General features: G+C 39.9%; 1 protein-coding gene across 1 annotated transcript in view; it reads left to right on the top strand.

The window, feature by feature from the left end:
* The first annotated feature begins 5,211 nt into the window (after positions 1–5,211).
* Positions 5,212–18,928, top strand: part of PEX7 (peroxisomal biogenesis factor 7) — an 81,289-nt gene continuing 67,572 nt past the window's right edge. Inside the window, exons 1-3 of the mRNA XM_025997893.2 lie at positions 5,212–5,442; positions 6,816–6,873; positions 7,731–7,881. Of these exons, the coding sequence (XP_025853678.1) occupies positions 5,313–5,442; positions 6,816–6,873; positions 7,731–7,881 (339 nt within the window). The 5' untranslated portion in view covers positions 5,212–5,312. The remainder of the gene's footprint in view (positions 5,443–6,815; positions 6,874–7,730; positions 7,882–18,928) is intronic.

Here is an 18,928-nt window from a genome sequence, read left to right as displayed (position 1 = left end):
TCCCTGGGTGGCGCAGCGGTTTAGCGCCTGCCTTTGGCCCAGGGCGTGATCCTGGAGACCCGGGATCGAATCCCACGTCGGGCTCCCGGTGAATGGAGCCTGTTCTCCCTCCGGCTGTGTCTCTGCGCCTCTCTCTCTCTCTCTCTCTCTCTCTCTGTGACTATCATAAATAAATTAAAAAATATATTTTATTTATTCTTGAAAGACCTGGAGAGAGGCAGAGACATAGGCGGAGGGAGAAGCAGGTTCCCTGCAAGAAGCCGGATGTGGTACTCAATCCCAGGACCCCGGGATCATGATCTGAGACCATGCTCAACCACTGAGCCACTCAGGTGCCCTGATATGATCATTTTTATCTAATCAACCATTCATATGTTTTCAATTATCCCAATAAGGTGTATATGACAGCAACTCTCTGCCTTAGTCTACTTGGGCTTGGTAAACTCCTGTTGCAGACCCTTAAAGATCAATTCACATAAAACCTATATGAACCTTTTCAAATTTTTACCTTTATGAGCCCCAGAAATGCTATGATTTCAAAAGCAATCAGAAATTAATATCAAGATCAGACTGGGTGTTACATGCAACTGATGATTTATTGAACACTACATCTGAAACTGATGATGTAGTATAATTGAATTTAAATTAAAAAAAAAAAAAAACCACCAGAGAACAAATGTAAGCATCTTGCATCCATATAATTTCAGCATAAAAACAAACCAAAAAAGTTAGTTTTAGGCTGGCCTCTGCTGTGGATTAATAAATGGCTTGGCTTTTGAAATATTTAGCATACTTTATCCCACTCTGTTACAGTCTTCAAGACCTCCTAGCTAGAAATGATTGATGTAGCCAAAACTCTTCTACTGTACAAAACTCTAGAGAAAGTATGAAACTGAGAAGTAAACTGCAAATTAAGATAAAAATCCAGCATTCTCAGTGTTTTGTCGGGTGGCCTACTTGGCATTTAAAAGAGGAATCTTCAAATAATCAATTAAAAAACTCACAGGGAATAAATTTCGAGTCCTGGAATTTCAGGCAGTCCTTAACAAGCCAAACATCAGATCAGTGATTGATGGGGGACAGGGGTAAGGGGCAAGTTTGATTAGGAAAGAGCTCAAGGGAACTTTTCTGGGATGATACAAATGTCCCATGCCTTGATGGGGGGGTGGTGTCAGTTCCATGGTCTATGCACTTGTCAAAACTGATTGAACTGTACACTTCAGATCTGCTATAAATAAGCCTTTAGCAATGTGGTGGTAAGGTGTGGGGGCAGGAGAAGCATTCTCTATTCCTATGATTAGGTCTTGGTCTTTTAGTGAACCTTGCTTGTACATCTGGAGTGTGAACTTCCCAAGTGTTCCTTAGTTGTTGTTGTTGTTGTTGTTTTTCCCCATTAAGGTAGGACAGAATGTCTGGAATGGGCTGGAGTTGGCTATTTCCCTTCTTTCAGGTTACTTAGGCTCTGGTTAACTAGTTTTCCCTGAGGACAGGCCTTGTTAAGAACACAGTGATCTGACATATTCCAAAATGCTTTGCCACCAGAAACAGGAGCAGATTTTTCTCTGATATTTACTGTGGGAAACTGGTTGGTCTCATGGAGGTAACTCTAGCAATATTTTGGGTCCCCTCCTACCCATGACTGGGTCTCCTTGGAGATTTTAATCTCTCAGACCTCTCCACACTGAGCATCCAGTAATTTATGAATTCTAGTTCGTGTTTTCCTACAAAGGTGCTGGTTCCATGGTAGTCTCCAATGCTGAATCTTGGCTCTGGTAAGCTACGACTTGCTGCATTCACCTGTCTCTCCAATCTTTTTTTTTTTTTTTTTTTTTTAACTTTTATTTATTTATGATAGTCACAGAGAGAGAGAGAGAGAGAGAGAGAGAGAGAGAGAGAGAGGGGCAGAGACACAGGCAGAGGGAGAAGCAGGCTCCATGCGCCGGGAACCCGACGTGGGATTCGATCCCGGTCTCCAGGATCACGCCCTGGGCCAAAGGCAGGCGCTAAACCGCTGCGCCACCCAGGGATCCCTGTCTCTCCAATCTGAAAGGCAGAGGTTTGCTATGGGTCTTCCCCTCAGAGATCCAAGAGCAGTTGTTCATGTTCAGCTTTTTACTTGTTGTTAGGACAGAGTAGTGACTTCCAATCTCCTTACATACAAAATCAGAAATCAGAAGTTCAGCCTTCTTTTTTTGAAGAAAAATTTTTAATTTTTTAATTTTAAATTAAAAAAATATTTTATTTATTCATGAGAGATATATATAGAGAGGCAGAGACATTGGCAGCCTGCAGGGAGCCCGATGTGGATTCCATCCAAGGACCCTGGGATCAAGACTTGAGCCAAAGGCAGATGCTCAACCACTGAGCCACGCAGGTGCCCCAAAAGAAAACTTTTTATTTTAAATTATTACAAATTTACAGAAAGGTTGGAAAAATAATTCAAAGTAATCCTGTATAAGCTTCATGCAGATTCCTAAACATGAACATTTTATCACCTTTGCTTTATCTAGCCATTTGCTTAAGTACCCACTCTTCTAATTATTAAGTGCTCAAAATATAGTATATACTTCCTAAAAACAAGAACGCAGCCTACATAAACACAATGCAGTGACTTATCACTAAATCAAGAATTTAGTATCGGTATAAAACTATTAACTAATCCACAACTCTTTGCAATTTCTACCAATTGTCCTCTAATGTTCTTTACAGCAAAAGAGAAACATCTCTCTAGTCCAGGATCTAACTCTGGATCATATATTGCTTTAGTTGCAATGTCTCCATAGTGTGCTTTAATGGGAAACGATTCTTCAGTCTTTGTCTTTCATTACTTCGATATTTTTGAAGAGCACAGGCCAGTTATTTTGTAGGATGTCACTCAGTTTGTTTCCTCATCATCTGCATTCCTCAGGTTATGCAATTCGGGCAGAAACGGCACAGAAGTGACATTGTGTTCTTCCCACTGCATTGTGTCAGGAGGCACAGGCTGTGGATTTGTGCCAGTTTTGGATGCTGAACCACTTGGCCAAGGTGGTGTTTGCTAGGTGTCTTCACTGTAAAGTTACCAAATTTCCTTTTTTCACTAATAAGAATCTAATGGGGAGACATTTTGAGATTATGTAAATATCCTGTTTCTCTTTATACTTCCTCCTACTAGTCTCAATATCCATTGATGATTCTTGCCTAAAACAATTATTACTCTGGTAATGGCCAAATAATTACTTGTGATTTCATCATTTCTTCTACCTTTATTAATAGGAATTCTATTGTAAAGAAACACTGCCTCTTCTCCCATTATTCATATCAGTGTGATTTCTTAGATTCTTATTTTATTCAGTAGGTTATAATATGTAACTAGCAATATATTAACTGCCCCACATATGCCCAGGAAAAGCCCCCTCTGAAAGGTTCCTGTGTCGTGTCCACAGTCTTTCTAACCTTCTCATGTACTTCCTTTCTGGCAGAGAAAGGTATTACAGGCCCCACCATTATGTTAAATTAAAACTTTTCTTAAGCTTATAGGTATTTATTTAATTCCAACTAGTGTTGAAGATTTCATTGTACTTGAAACACTAAATAAGATGGTCATACTTGGTGATTTTTACCCATACCTTTTCATGGCTACCCGTAGAGAGAAAGTTTGGAGACTGGCTTAGTCATTTTCTTTTTGTTTACAGGTGCAGACACTCATGGCTGACTAGCTGACTAGCTGTCTGGGTTGTTGGTCTTTCTTTGTTACTGTGAGTTTAAAGGACCTGAGGACTCCCACTCTGTTTATTTGGTTGGGATGATGTAGTTTAAATCGGAATTTAAATTGTCTGTGTCTGATAAAGCAGCCTCCATGTTGACACTGATTCAGAGCTCACAAGCCACCTCGTGCCACTTCCAAAAACACAGCATATGGGAGATAACAGTGAAGTGACATCAACCATCTTGGGACCTTAGGTTCACACTGTGCAAAGAACATGAAAACAATGAAACATATGTACTAGAGGGTATGTGAGATGTGCAAACCCTCCCAATTTGAGCTGTATTCTTGAACTGATTAATTGGATCCATCTGTGTCTCTTCTATCCTTCCGTAACTTCTTTTTTTTTTTTTTTTTTTTTTTGGCCAAGTCTTACATATGAGTGTTTTTCCCCAAGGTCTTTGGCCCTTCTCGCTTTTCATAGAACTCTCCTGAGTGAGGACAATTCTTTCTACAACTTACATATTTTTTACCTGCACATAAGCACTCTTGCCTTAGTCTCTGAGGGAATGTCCAATAGCCCATGAGAAATTCACATTCAACATGTTAAAACTGGAGCTCATTTTCTTTCGAAACTGTTACTCCTCCCATGGTCCTAATTTCAGCATAGAGTCCTTGTATCCACCCAGGCACCTAAGTCAGAAATGTGGGAATCATTTTGACTCCTTCCTGTTCCTTACATATCATTTATTACGTTATTGCCTTAAAATCTTAATCTATTTTTCACTCCCATTACCATGATCTTTGCTTGAACAAATGCTAGACTGGCTTTTAACTCCCCATTAGCCTCGCATCTGAGCATTAGTGATTATACAATATACTTTGTGGGAATTTTTAAGATTTATTTATTCATGAGACACAAACACACACACACACACACACACACACACACACAGAGGCAGAGACACAGGCAGAGGGAGAAGCAAGCTCCCCGCATGGAACCCGATGTGAGACTCGATCCCGGGTCTCCAGGGTCACGTCCTGAGCCGAAGGCAGGCGCCCAACCGCGGAGCCACCCAGGCGTCCCAGTGGGCATTTTTAAAAAAAAGTTAATTGCTTATGATATCTTTTTTGCCATGCTTCACTCCCGCCTGATTTAATACTGCTTCAGGTTACCCCGGACAACACTCAGTTGCCTTCTGGCTCGCTGCTCGGTGTGAGCTGCTGTAGCTTGTCTTATTGTGTAATCATCAGAAACACTTCCTGCTGCCAGCTTCCCAAGACCTCAATGGATTAATATAAAACAAAAAAATCCCTCCGGGAGGCTAATACGCAAAGACAGAAGTTGTCTGTAACCAACACCTCACCGTAGAATCACTGCCTGCTACGTCTAGTTCAGGATAGGCGGCGCGAACCACTTTGTTTTGCCCCAAACAAAAATGGACTCCTTCAGAGTCAAGGCCCTTTCCTTCGCGAGCCAATCGAAGTGTAGCATTCAGGGCCCATGTGTCCTCACTTCCGCCTCGTCTTCCTGGGTTTCTGACTTGCCGAGGGAGCACGGTCGTCTTCCGACTCGGAAAGGCCTGTGGCGGCGCCTGGGCGGCGAGGCCCGGAGGCGGCGGGCGGGATGAGCGGGGCGCGCGGCGGAGCGGTGCGGACGCTGCGGGTCCCGGGCCGCCACGGCTACGCGGCCGAGTTCTCCCCGTACCTGCCGGGCCGGCTGGCGTGCGCCGCAGCCCAGCACTACGGCATCGCGGGTGAGGCCGCGCCGCCGGGGCGGGGGCGGGTTCCAGTCGAGCCCCAGCTCCCCCCCGCGGTCAGAAAGCACTTCCGACGGCAGCCAGTGCCGCAGATGGCCACCGGGGGCAGCCTAGGCTCGCGCCAGTTCCCGCCGCCTCTCTGGTCCCGCGTGGGGAGCGGGTCTGGAGACCGGGTCCGTGGCTCCTTACGGTGCGGAAGCAGCACGTGGGCGGGGCCTGCAGCCCGGCGTCCTGCCTTACTCCCCGGTCGGCCGACGCCCCCGCCCGACCTTTGACCCCCGCCCCCGCCCCAGGCACGCGCTGGGCCCGCTGCTGCCGGGACTTGGAAGGCGAGGGCCTGCAGGGTCACCCCCAGCACCTGCCAGTGGGCCCCCGGTCCCCACGGTCGCCATCCGGGCCGTGCGTCTCCTGAGCCGACGCTCGGAGCCTCCCACACTTGCGGTCATGACAGTGATCAAGCTCTGCCCCTCCCTTTTGCCGTCTCAGGGAAAAGCAGACAATTGCAAGTAGTTGGACCTTGGAGTTCACGGTCTCTTTTCAAGGGCTCGACTGAAAGGCAGGGATCCGTTCTTAAGTTTTCTGCTTTTAACGTGTATCCCTATTATTTTCATACTGAAGCTATGTGAAGTAAGTCATTGTAGAATGTCAGCTTTTGATAGTCGTTTTTGTTTGGTCCTACAGATGGAAAAAAAAAAAGTGATTTCTAAGACTCGGGGCGAGAAGTATTTACTTGCATTTTACCGCTTAGCTCTTAGCGCTTGCACTTGCACATTCAGATTTACAATACTTGTCCACTAGTGAGGTTGAAACTCATGAATGAGTTTGATATTTTAAATTAAATCCTTTGTAGAACTTACAAGGAATTGGTATTTAAAAAAAAAAAAAAAAACCAGTCATGTTTAAATAGACTTTTTCGTACCTCAGTCCACATAACAGAACTTTTAAGATATGCTTGTCCTTTAGTGAAATAATTCATTTTTGGCACTGTAATGTAGTAGGGGGAGTAGTTCCTGGGGCCTGTAGGTCAGAGGTTTCTCGCTTGTGAATAGGGATGATGACACCTATTTGGGAGGCTTATGTGCCTGGCACCCTACCTGGCCACAGAATATGAATTCAAATATCTCTCTCCTGTCCTAGTGCTGTGTCTGGATCCCAAACATAGGTGAGATAATATTTCATGGTTGAGGCGCAATATGGAAAGACAGAAATGGAGAGCACAATCTGGTCATTTTGTAAACATGGTCTCAAGAACTTTAGGGAGAAATTGGTGGTAGTAAAATTAGGTACTCAGTGTTCCATCCCCTTTGACCTTAGATGCTCCCCTCGCAAGTTCAGTATAACCCTGATTTTTGTTTTTTTTTTTTCCTTAGGCTGTGGGACCCTTCTCATATTGGATCAAAATGAATCTGGGCTTAGACTTTTTAGAAGGTAAGGTTGCTCTAATGATTACACTTCCATGTGTATTCTTTGTTGCTATTAAAGCCTTAATATAGATTTTGAATCTTGATGAGTAAAACATTTTTGAATTTTAAATTTGCGGGAGAAAAGAAACAAGCATTTACTTGGCATAGAACATACTTTTGCCAATAAGTTGTGATTATGTTAACTTCTAATTTTTTTTCTCTCGGTGTCCATTTATAAGTTATAAAACTTAAACATAAAAAATGTAAACTAGTTAGTATATTATGGGACATTTCTAACTTTGCTGTCTTCTTTACATAGTTTAGTTTTACTCATTCAGGAGCTCATTATCCATTTTGTGAGCTACCTAGCACTTCTTGTCCTTTCTTCTTTCTATGACTCTCTTTGACTGTTGGACTTATTAACACCTCTGTCAGGGTTAGTCAATGTCAGAGAAAGGAAGGGAAATCTGTCAGAAGATAATTACCTGCTCACAGCTTAGGTGAAAGTTTTATGTGGAAAGTTGAAACCACTGGCCTAAATTACTATTGTCCTGTGGACCACAGAACCCAGACAGCACCCAGATGTGGCATCATGTCCTCATGGAAATAGTGCCAAATTTCTAGATAGGAGACCTAATTTTAATCTAGGTCTGCAGTTTTCAGGCATATGCATGACCTGGGGTGTTCTTGTCACCTCTCTGAAAGCATTTCTGCATCTGTCAGGTGCTTGCTCTACTTACTTTCGTAGTCGTGATGACTGTGTGAGATAATGTGTGTTAAAAATATGTGATAAACTTGAAGAAAAGCTGTAAAATTATGATCGTTATTTTGTCCTCAGCTGCCTGTGTACCTAGATTTTCTGTTTCACTTTTCCTGCTGTAGCTTTGACTGGAACGATGGTTTGTTTGACGTGACCTGGAGTGAGAACAATGAACATATCTTGGTCACTTGTAGTGGCGATGGCTCGCTGCAGCTCTGGGACACTGCCAAAGCCACAGGGCCACTGCAAGTCTACAAGGAACACACTCAGGAGGTAGGAAGGCAGTCTTCCTAGACCGGTTGTTTTCCTTTGGATGAAATCCATTTGGGGCTGGCAACATGGAGACCAGAAGTTTAAGCTTTGGTATTTCCTTACATGTTAGATGTCATTTATTATTTGATTATTCAAACATAAAGTACATCTTGGCCCAAGGAACTAGGAAAGAAGAAAAGGTCAGGCTTCTCATTAGTTAGTAAGAACGCCTCCAGTGGTAAGTATGCTGTGCCACCATTTCCTCCAGAGAAGCCCATCACTTTCTTCTCACTGTAGGCTATGCCTGCCTGCCCTACAGCTGTCGGAAGACAGAGGTAGACAGGCTTTTCAGAGACATCACAAGATTGCCTTTAGGGCTTCGGTAAGATTCCTAAGGATTTTCAGAATATCTTGGAGCAAGAGCATCAAATACTGATTATGAGACAGAACTTACTGAAGAAATTTGAAATCTGAAGCTGGATCATGTGTCTAGGTTCTGTGTATGTGTGTGTGTGTGTGTGTGTGTGTGTGTGTGTATGGGTAGCATAAAGGTTGAAAATAGGCATAGAAAATAGGTTGGTTTTCGATCTTATAAAAATACATATATATTTTTAATGAACGTGATGGTAAAGACAATCCCTCTTGGTGTTTTACCTTAAATGTTTAAAAATTTTCCTCAAGGTAGCAGTAGATATTTCAAATGAAAACTTGCACATTTACTTTCAAACTTGTGTATACCACAGCATCTGGCCCATAAAGGCCTCCAATGAATGCTGATTAGATGCTTGAATTATTAGTCTTTTGTGATAAAAAAAAATTAGTTTTGTGAGCATTCCAGAAATCATCTTATAGCTATAGCAATTAAAATTTCTAAGACTGTCATTGAAAATAATGGAAAATTGTAGTTCTATTTAATTGTGAAACCTCTTTGACTAAATGTATTTATAAATGATCACGTTTTCATAGAATCACTGAAGACAACTTTGGTAAAGGAGAAACTTTAGTTTCAGGATGTTCAATACAAGAGTTCTCACAGAGTGGCATGTCTGAAATTTGGACATTTTTGTGGTACCTTCATGATTTTTGCTTTTTTCTAATACTACTTAATTAACTTAGGGCTTTTTTTTTTTTTGCTTTAATATTTTTCTCTCAAAAGTTTTTTTTCCCCTTAAATCTTTAGTGCTTTGGATTGTTTATCTCATAAATTCTAGGACTATAACCAATAGGTCGTAAAGTAATATATCTAGTTATGTTAAATGGCATATATTGATTATATTTTTAAAATGACCCTTACATTATTATTTCACTTATCCTAAAACCTTCGTATTTAGGAAGCCGTGGAATTTATGGCTAATTTAGTATGTACGTTTATTAATTTTCAATGTATGTTAAAAGAAATATGCAGCGAATGAAATAAAATGTGTGTACAGTTAAAGTCATCTCTTGTACAACTAGTGACGTGTGTACTACTCTCTGGGAAATACTGTTCTAGAATGTTCCTGATGATGGTCACCTGGCCTTTACTTCATCTCCGTGAAAGTGGATTTCACTATCTCACGTGATAACTTACTTGACTTTTAGATTGCTCTAATGGTTAGAAAATTGCTATTTTTTTTTAAGATTTTTATTTATTTATTCATGAGAGACACAGAGAGGGAGAGAGGGGCAGAGACATAGGCAGAGGGAGAAGCAGGCTCCATGCAGGGAGCCCAACGTGGGCCTCAGTCCCGGGTCTCCAGGATCAGGCCCTGGGCTGAAGGTGGCACTAAACCGCTGAGCCACCTGGGCTGCCCAGAAAATTGCTATCTTAAGCTACCTTCTATCAACCAACTGTTGTTTCTAATGCCTTTCTCTGCAGGGATAAGACTAAGTCCAGTCCCTCTTTCCCAGGAGAACCCTTGAAAATAGTCACCATGCCCCCATTTTGGTCTTCTTCTGGACTATGCATTTGTAATTCCTTTAGGCTGTCTTCAGATTATATGGTCTCTGTATCTTTTACCCTCTTGGTAAATTCCTTCACATACTCCTCTTTTTCATGGTTGCTTTTAACATTGCATACATTATTTATTCTAGAAATATGATCAGTGCTGAGCTTTTTAAGATTTTGCCACAGTAAACTAAGCCTCTGGTTCTAATAACGTTACCTAACATGGCTGGCTGTAGATTTTTCCTTAGCCATGTCATAGTATTGGGTTACTTTGAGTCCACTGATAAGGTACTTGATTTCTGTTATTTGAACTGCAGTGAAACCAGATTTATATCATTCTGTAATTATGTAACTGGATTTTTTGAGCTGAAGACATCTTTGTGGGTTTTTTTCTTTCAGGCTGCTTTTCTAGGTTGTTCTTCCTTTATTTCTTTTCAAATGCAATTTTTGATAAGCACTTGTATCAGGATGACTTGGCTATTAGTGTTAATAGAGAACACAACTAAAAATAGATTCGATAATCGTCTTATTATCTCACACAACAAAGTATTGGAGGTGGAACAGGTGCTGGCTTGGTTATTAAGGGCTTGACAATGCCATCAAAAACCCAATTTCTCTTTGCCTTTCCACTCTGTTATCCTTAGTGGGTGTTCTTCTTCTTCTTAAGCTGCTTATAGTTCCAAGTATCAACTTATCACCTTTGAAGGTCTAAGGGCAAAAAAAGTGAATGTTCCTGTCTTGGGACTTCTTTTGAGGAAAAGCTTCCTCAAAGCTCTACAGCAGACATCTCTTTAAATCTCTGTAACTAGAAGAGTATCATATCCCTAGTCTTAACAGTGTCACTTGTGGGAAAACAAGCCACTGTTCCTGCCTTCACCTAAACAAAATTCAGCCTTGGGATGAGGAAAGGACAGAGTTTTTCCCTTAAAAATTAGGGACAAAATTAGGGTTCTGTGAGCAAGGAAGAAAGGGGGATTGGCTCTTGGAGCACCAACCATCCCCATCTGCTACAGCGTACTTCTTCTCTTTTTCACAGTCCTTAGTAAAAATCAAAGTATGCCAAGCAAGGTGATGAATAGAGAATTGTAGGATATTCATAAAGGCAATCCTTTGAGAGAATGTGAAGAGAAAGAATTTCTGATGATTGACTTAAGGCTCAGTATTATAATACAAAATATTTGGCATTTAAAAAAATTTATTTATTTATTCATGAGAGACATCGAGAGAGAGAGAGAGAGAGAAAGAGAGAGAGAGAGAGAGGAGACAGAGATAGACAAACACAGGAGAGGGAGAAGCAGGCTAGATGCAGGGAGCTGATGTGGGAATCGATCCTGGGTCTCCAGGATCATGCCCTGGGCCGAAGGCAGGCACTAAACTGCTGAGCCACCCAGGGATCCCTATTTGGCATTTTTTCATTGAAGAAAAAACAGCATATATTCAAAGGATGTCTCATACCAAATACTCAGAAACACTTAAAAGGACTTAAGATCAGACAAGAGAGTTTTGAAGAGCTAATAAATATTTGTTAAATAAATTACTAAGTGAACATAGCTGATTTTCCTTTTTTTTTTTTTTTTTCCTACTAGCATTTTCAAGAATACCAAACAATAGATTGTTTTCTCCTGTGGGTAATAGTATAGACTAAGGATGAATAGCCTGGTTTCAATCAACTTTGAGTTGAGTCATGGCTCTGTAACTTACCTGCTGTGGGACCTTGGCAAGTTCCTTGTTTCTCCTAAAACTTAGTTTCTTCATTTGCAAACTGAGGATAGTAGTCTCTGTTCAGAGGGTTGTTGTAAGTCCTTAAAACAGAGCCGACACTAAGTATAAATATGAGCTATTATTATATCTTATTGTACTAGGGTTAGAAAGACATAGAACAAATTAGGAATCCTCCACTTAACCTATTTCACTGCTTGATAACTGAGAAATGTCCTAACAATCAATTTTCAGACAATCAGATGAGTAGGTGCTGAAGTGAAAAGGAGAAATCCAAGACCCAGATATATTTTAGGCCTGAGAATTAAAGGGCTTGGTGAAATGGAAAGAAAGAAAAACATGGACATTATCTGTGTGCATAGCTTCTAAACTTAGCATCAAAGCAAGAATCCGATTTTCCTATCCATTGTTAACCTGGTGTCTGCAGAGGCCATTCTGTCTTTTGAGCTCCATTAAATGCCTGTAGTTTAGCCTGCTGCTGAATATATAATAGGAATGGAAGAATAGGAAAATTTTAAAAAGATCCAGCAAGATGGAGACTAGAGGGTGAACTGAGAATTTTGTTTCTGTACCTCATGACTTACAACATGGTGTTGTAAGTAGGTGGCTCCTACTTTATTTTTTTTATTTTTAAAAATATTTTATTTATTTATTCATGAGAGACAGAGAGAGAGAGAGGCAGAGACACAGGCAGAGGGAGAAGCAGGCTCCATGCAGGAAGCCTGACATGGGACTCGATCCCAGGTCTCCAGGATCACGCCCTGGGCTGAAGTCGGTGCTAAACCACTGAGCCACCGGGCTGCCCTCCTACTTTAGATCTAGTAGGAAATATATGTAGGAGAATGGTATAATCTTAATTGATAATTTTAGATCATGTGAAACTAGAAATTCTTTTTAGTTTAGCTACAATCTGATATCAAATGAAGTTATCCTATGAGATTATTGGCAGAGCTATTTAAATATACCTAGAATTTACATTTTATGTGGGACAGGGAGGAATATTATATATACGTGTATATATAACACATATATATGTGTTATATATATGTGTGTATATATAGTTATTTCTGTGTATATTTCAAGAAGGAACAATGGAAAAATAATACAAAAGCTAATAAAAATTGTTACCCTTAAAGGCATCAGGAAGAAATCAGGGGAGAAGGGACAGGATGGATAATTTCTCCAATATAATTTGTATTACAATTACTTTTGACCTTGGAACAGTTGAAATATTTTATAAAATTAAAAATTACCATTTGATTAAAAAAGAAAAAAATTGCCAAAATTGAAAACAAATAGAAACAAATTAATCTAGTGGTGTATCAAATTGGTGTCATAATCAGGGATTGAAAATAATGATTTCTAGTGACTTTAAAATGCAGTATTGTGATTGTCCATGCCTAATCAGATATGTCAACAAAAGGAATTGCAAAGAAGTTTTAAATTGCATTCAGAAAAATCAGTATTATTATTTTGAAACTCTCATATTATTTTGTAGGTTGAAGCATACCAGTAATTATGTTATCAGAAACCAAAAATTTTTACATAAGTAAAGTGATAAGAATAAAGAAATTAAAAAGAGACATTTAATCTTAAAATTGAATGAGAAATATCTGTACAGACTCATCATTTCTTTTTCTCTGTGTAAAAAAAAAAAAAAATATATATATATATATATCCTGGTTCTTTGGACTGTAAAGACCAAAAAGCAATGACAACTGAGTCACAGTGAATATCCCTAGTGCCCAGATTACTGCTTCTAAATATCATTTCCCATTAGAAGGAACTGGGATTTTTGGAGAGATAGTTGATTCCAGGACTGAGCAGGAAATATACAAGATAAATCTAAGATGCCTTGTGTCAGAAAACTACGAAAGACCACTGGGATCACATCGAAAGTTTAGAAGAGACACTGTGAAAGAGGCTCTCATTAGCCAATGTTGGACAATTTCAACATCAAAAAGAATGACAACAATATGTTAGAACACTATACACACAGAGAGAGACCATACACGTATGTGTACTTCCACCCATTACATGGAGTTGTAATCATTAAAAAATAACAGCTGGACACCACTGGTGATTACAAGGACAGGGGACTCGTTCTGAAAATTACTAAGATAAGGAATTGAGGCACTTTTTCTGCCTTTCCTGTACGAATTTTATTGTGGGGTAATTGGACCCTTGATGTGGAAAATTCTCATAACAGAATTCTGGCTAATAAATGTAGAAGGAATTGCATAATTAGAAAGTCACCATTTAGTAACCCCGAATGAAATAATGACTGTAGGCCAAGGTTATCCATGGATGCTAAAACATAAATTTAATATTGATACGTCTTGTGAACAGTTTTTAGGATTACTAAAAGAGGATCAACTAGTGATTATACACCTAATACAATAGGCAGCTAAAACAAGATTGAACTGAATGTAATCAAGCCTCTAGACCTAAAGTCCATCTTAAAGGAATGGGAAGGGCAGAGGGAAATGGTGGCACTATGAGGAAACAGCCAGATTCAGAGTGTAGAAGAGCCTATGGGACCATGAACTTGGTGTCTTCAACAATTGTAAATGTCATGGGAAGGGTGGGTGGGTAAAGCAAGGTGGGAGAGGAGGATCTTCCTAGATTAGACCTAAGAGACATAACAACTAAGTGTAAAATGTGGATTTTTTTGGTTTCTGGTTCACATAAACCAACTGTAAAGAGACATTTTGGAGACAACCAGAAAAGTAAAATGTAGACTGAGTTTTAGATGATATTAAGGAACTGTTTGTTCATCTTTTTAGGTATAAAAATAGCCTCATGCTTCTATAAGAAAGAAAAACATCCTTATCTGCTTACGTATTTATGAGTGAAGTAAGTCCAACAGTCATTCAGTCGGTCCAGGACATATGAAACAAGTGGTAGAATGTTGATAATTATGGAAAGCATGTGATGGATACCTAGGAATTTTTTATGATATTTTTTCTTTTTTGTGCATTTTAAAATTTCTATAGTGATAAATTAAAAAATTGTTTCACATTAAAAGAAGTATGTAGCCTTTTCTAAATCGCTCAGTAATTAAAAGTCAGTGTCCCTTTCCTTTGTATTGATACAGGTAAGTATGAACATTCTGGACATAGTTTTTATTTGATGATTTTTAATTAAATAGACCAACTTAAAAAGGGCAACACTAGACAGCAGATTAAAAACGAGCTCTTTGGGAATTGGTTTCAGTAATAAAATTTGTCCTCTCACACTGTGGTTTTGATGAGGTTCAGATTTCATAAAGCAGCACAAAATATTGTTCAGTGGTTGTTTTTTTTTCCTTTTTGCAGTTTCTCAGTTAATTTTTTTCCTGCCAAGAGTAACTATATCAGATAGGCCTTTAGAGGACCCTGCTTTTAAAAGCATAACTGCATACCCCTCCTCTTTTTTATCCTTAATCTGACCATTAAGCCATGTCTACTCTTTGAGTAGGAGTAGAGGGGGAATTGGGAATAGAGAAAGGATGGAAGACTAGACTTATTGTGAGAGGTGCTCTTCATTTAGATTTGTTTCTTTGTCCCTTCATCCATTCTAGAAACTTTGCTTAATCCTACTGTGTGCAAGGGACTGCATAAGGCCTAGCGGGGACGATGAACAAGTCAGACATGAGTCCTCCCCGTCTCTAGGGATGGAGGCTTGAGCTGCTGGTGACCTCATGGATAATGTAATAAGTGTTGGAATGCATGGAGTGCTACAAGAGGAAAGGATCTTGGGGGAGGGACAAGGAGGGCATCCTTATGTCTGCAGGGAGAGTAGGAATTAATTGTTCAAATGGAGAGGCCAGAGGAATAGGGTTAGAGGTAAAGGCAAGTGCACACTTGAAGGGGAGGGATTGAGCCTCTGTGCCTGGAACAGTTAGCATCTTGGCGGTTAAGCTAAAATTGTGGCAAGACACTGAAGATGTTTAAAAATTTGCTAAGAAATATTTATGCTCATGAAATATATGTAAGCTGTAAAAATATATAATGAATGCTTGCATATTCATCATCTCACTTAAGAAATAAAGCATTTCCTATGCTGTTGGAGCCCCAGCTTGCAGATGCTATCTTTCTTGTATCTACTTTTTCGCCTAATTCTGTCATTCTCCCTCCTTTGGCCTTTACTACCTTCTTCCCAGGAGTAACCACTAATTCTGAATGTCTTCTTCTGTTTTCTTTGCTTTTCTTTTTAGTCTTACTGCATATGTATGCATCCCTAAACCATTTGTAGTTTGCAGGATTTTGACCTTTCGGTAATAAGCAGCAGCATGGATAAATCTCAATGTTGAGTGAAGACGGTAGGTTACAGAAGACTCATAGTATGAAACCATCGAAGGGCTTTCTACAGGAGAATGACATTTATGTTTCTATGCAGCATAGATGATGGAGGTGAGCACGGATGGATGGGGAGAGCAGTTAAAGGACGCTACACACGGTCTAGGTAGTAGCTAGTGTGGGGTTGATGACTATAGCCTCTTAAGAAAAATTATATGCAAACTTGTAACCATGGTCCTTTGGGATCTTGTCCCTTCTATTTAACCTTTCTGTTCTTCAGACATGACAAGCTTGGTTCCTGCTTCAGGGTCTTTCCCTTTTCTTCTGTCAAAGCCTTTCCTCTCAAACCTGCAGTTTTGTCTTCACTACACTCAGGTCTCTGCTCAGAGAGGTCTTCCCTGACCACTCTATCAATAAGTGACTCCTTCCTTCTATCATTGTTTCCCAGTCTCTTTCCTTGGTTTTGTTGTGCTCTGTAGCTTTTCTTTTCTTTTTTATTTTATTTTATTTTATTTTATTTTATTTTATTTTATTTTATTTTATTTTATTTATTTTTAAAATTATTTATTTATTTATTTATTTATTTATTTATTTATTTATTTATTTATGATAGTCACACAGAGAGAGAGAGAGAGGCAGAGACACAGGCAGAGGGAGAAGCAGGCTCCATGAACCGGGAACCCGACGTGGGATTCGATCCTGAGTCTGCAGGATCGTGCCCTGGGCCAAAGGCAGGCGCCAAACCGCTGCGCCACCCAGGGATCCCTGTAGCTTTTCTTTAAATTCACAATCTGAAATTATTTATTTATAGCTTGTCTATGATCCATGAGGGCTGGGACTTGATCTGTCTTGTCTAACATTGTACCCCCCTTTCCCTTGTGCTTCATACATAAGTAGGTGCTTGATAAATATTTGTTGAATAACCAAGTAAGGTAACTTGAAGTTGGGATAACAGAATCTACTATTCTTTTTCAACTGTCTCCCCAACATTCCTCTGGCTGTAAACTTTTTTCAGAGCCTGAGGTTAATGCCTAAACCCTGTTCCCACTAGACATTTATTTCCATTTAACTATCTTGCTGTCCCTTCAAAGTCAGTATGTCTAAAATTACACATTATCTTCTTTCCTCCAGTCTTCCCATTTTGTTAATGCCACCACCACCGACAGTCCCCAGGCACAAAACTTTGGTGTTATCCTGCAGTGTTCTCAGTCCTAATCCCTTGAGTGCTATCTATGCCTGTGTATGTCTTTGGGGGAGTTTCTGATCACTATTTTCACTTCTGCTTTTTGCTGTTGATATTTTAGCCAGGCCTTACAGCCCTGCTTGGATCCTGTCTTCTGGCCATCAAGCTGAATTTTGTATCCCAGCACCCATTTTGTACTTATGTTTATAGTTGTTTTTTTTTTTTTTTTGTTTTAACAATATCTATCCTGGCTTGGACTGTTACATTCCCATATCCTAAATTGTAGACACAGTCAAACACATAAAATATTTATTGAGTTGCCTTTATTTCCTTCCATGTTATCCCATTTAACCTCACCATGTGTGTCTTGTCCTTAGTTTTGTCCTAGAGTCCTACTGCTTATACTTTGTTGTATGACTGATGATATAGCTGGCAGCAACACCACCATTAATGTAGTTATCTTACCTCCTACCTTTTGTTCTCACTAGGCCTGGGTTCTCTCTGAGCCTGTGGGAGCTCTTGCACTTTCAAAAGATGAGAAGTCATAAGCTTTCAATCCTATGTCACGCTGTAGAGGCAGTGAAATCTGACATGTTGGTCTTAGTTTTTAGTTATATTTGTTCAGTTGTCCTCTGAAATGAAAACCGTAGCTCTTTATAATACCTTAGTGATGCAGATTGTAAAGATAAATTTAATTGGGTACATTATTTTAACTCCCGTTTATTGAGTGTTTATTATATTGCAATGAGCATAGACATACAAGATGGTTTTGTTCTCATGGTGGATTTTTTAGACTTTAGCAGGTATTTAACACAAGTTGTAGTAAAATATGGTGAATGTTAAATTGTAATTAGGTACAAGATGCTGTTGGAATGCACAAAAGGAAGCATTTCAGTCATCAAAGGCTTTGTCGAGGGGAGGCCTGTTTCATAAAAGACAGGTGAACAGGAGTTCACTAAGTTGACAGAGGCTTTAAGTTCTTGAATATGGATCATTCATGAAAACAAAATGGAATCAATCTGGGCTCTGATGAAGGGCAATGCCAGTGAATCGCCAGTGAAGGGCAGGCTTTTATTTCCTTAATATTGCAGCCCAAGGTTATTCCAATTCAACAGTGCCCTCAAGTAGTGAAGTAGTGTGGTATAGAGACAGCCTAGTGTAATGATTAAGGGTAGACTCAGCAGGTAGGCTGCTGAGCTGCAGAGTTCAGCTGTGCAACTTACTAGCTTTAGGAATTTGGACAATTAATTTAAACTTTTTGGGTCTTAGCACAGTATTTCAGAGGAGTTAAGATTAATGAGATAAGATTAATGAGATAAAATATGTAAAATGCTTATAACAGTATCTGGCACACAGTAGATGCTCAATAAAGGTTTGCTATTATGGTTATTTTTGACTGTTCACATCAACCTAGAGCAGGAGTTGGCAAACTACTACTCATGGGACAGTGCCCAACCTAGGCTACTCTCTGATTTGTAAATTACGTTTTATTGGAACACAGCTTTGTCTACTCATCAGGCGTCATCTATGGCTACTTTTTTGCTCTAGCAGGCTGACATACAGAAACCAAATGTTCTATAAAGCCCTGAATTACTGCTCTTTACAGAAGAAATTTGCCTTATCCTGGCCTACAGGACAAAATCAAACTCTTGAGCTCTCAAGATCTTCTGTGACTACTTCCAAGTCTGTCTTTTTCCACCCATAACCAGTAGATGGCCACAGCAGCTCTTTGGTTTTTGTTGCCCCGTCTATATGAGCTGTTCTCTGTTGCTGGCTTGTGGTTTCTTCAGTGTTCCAGCTGATCTCTCTCTCTCTCTTTTTTAAGATTTTATTTATTTATTCATGAGAGACACAGAGAGAGAGAAAGAGGCAGAGACACAGGCAGAGGGTTGAAGCAGGCTCCATGCGGGGAGCCTGACGTGGGACTTGATCCTGGGTCTCCTGGATCACACCCTGATA

Source organism: Vulpes vulpes, chromosome 1, assembly GCF_048418805.1.
Source record: "Vulpes vulpes isolate BD-2025 chromosome 1, VulVul3, whole genome shotgun sequence".
NCBI lineage: Eukaryota > Metazoa > Chordata > Mammalia > Carnivora > Canidae > Vulpes > Vulpes vulpes.
Note: the sequence above shows the minus strand (reverse complement) of the source record. Positions and strands in the feature narration are given on the sequence as shown.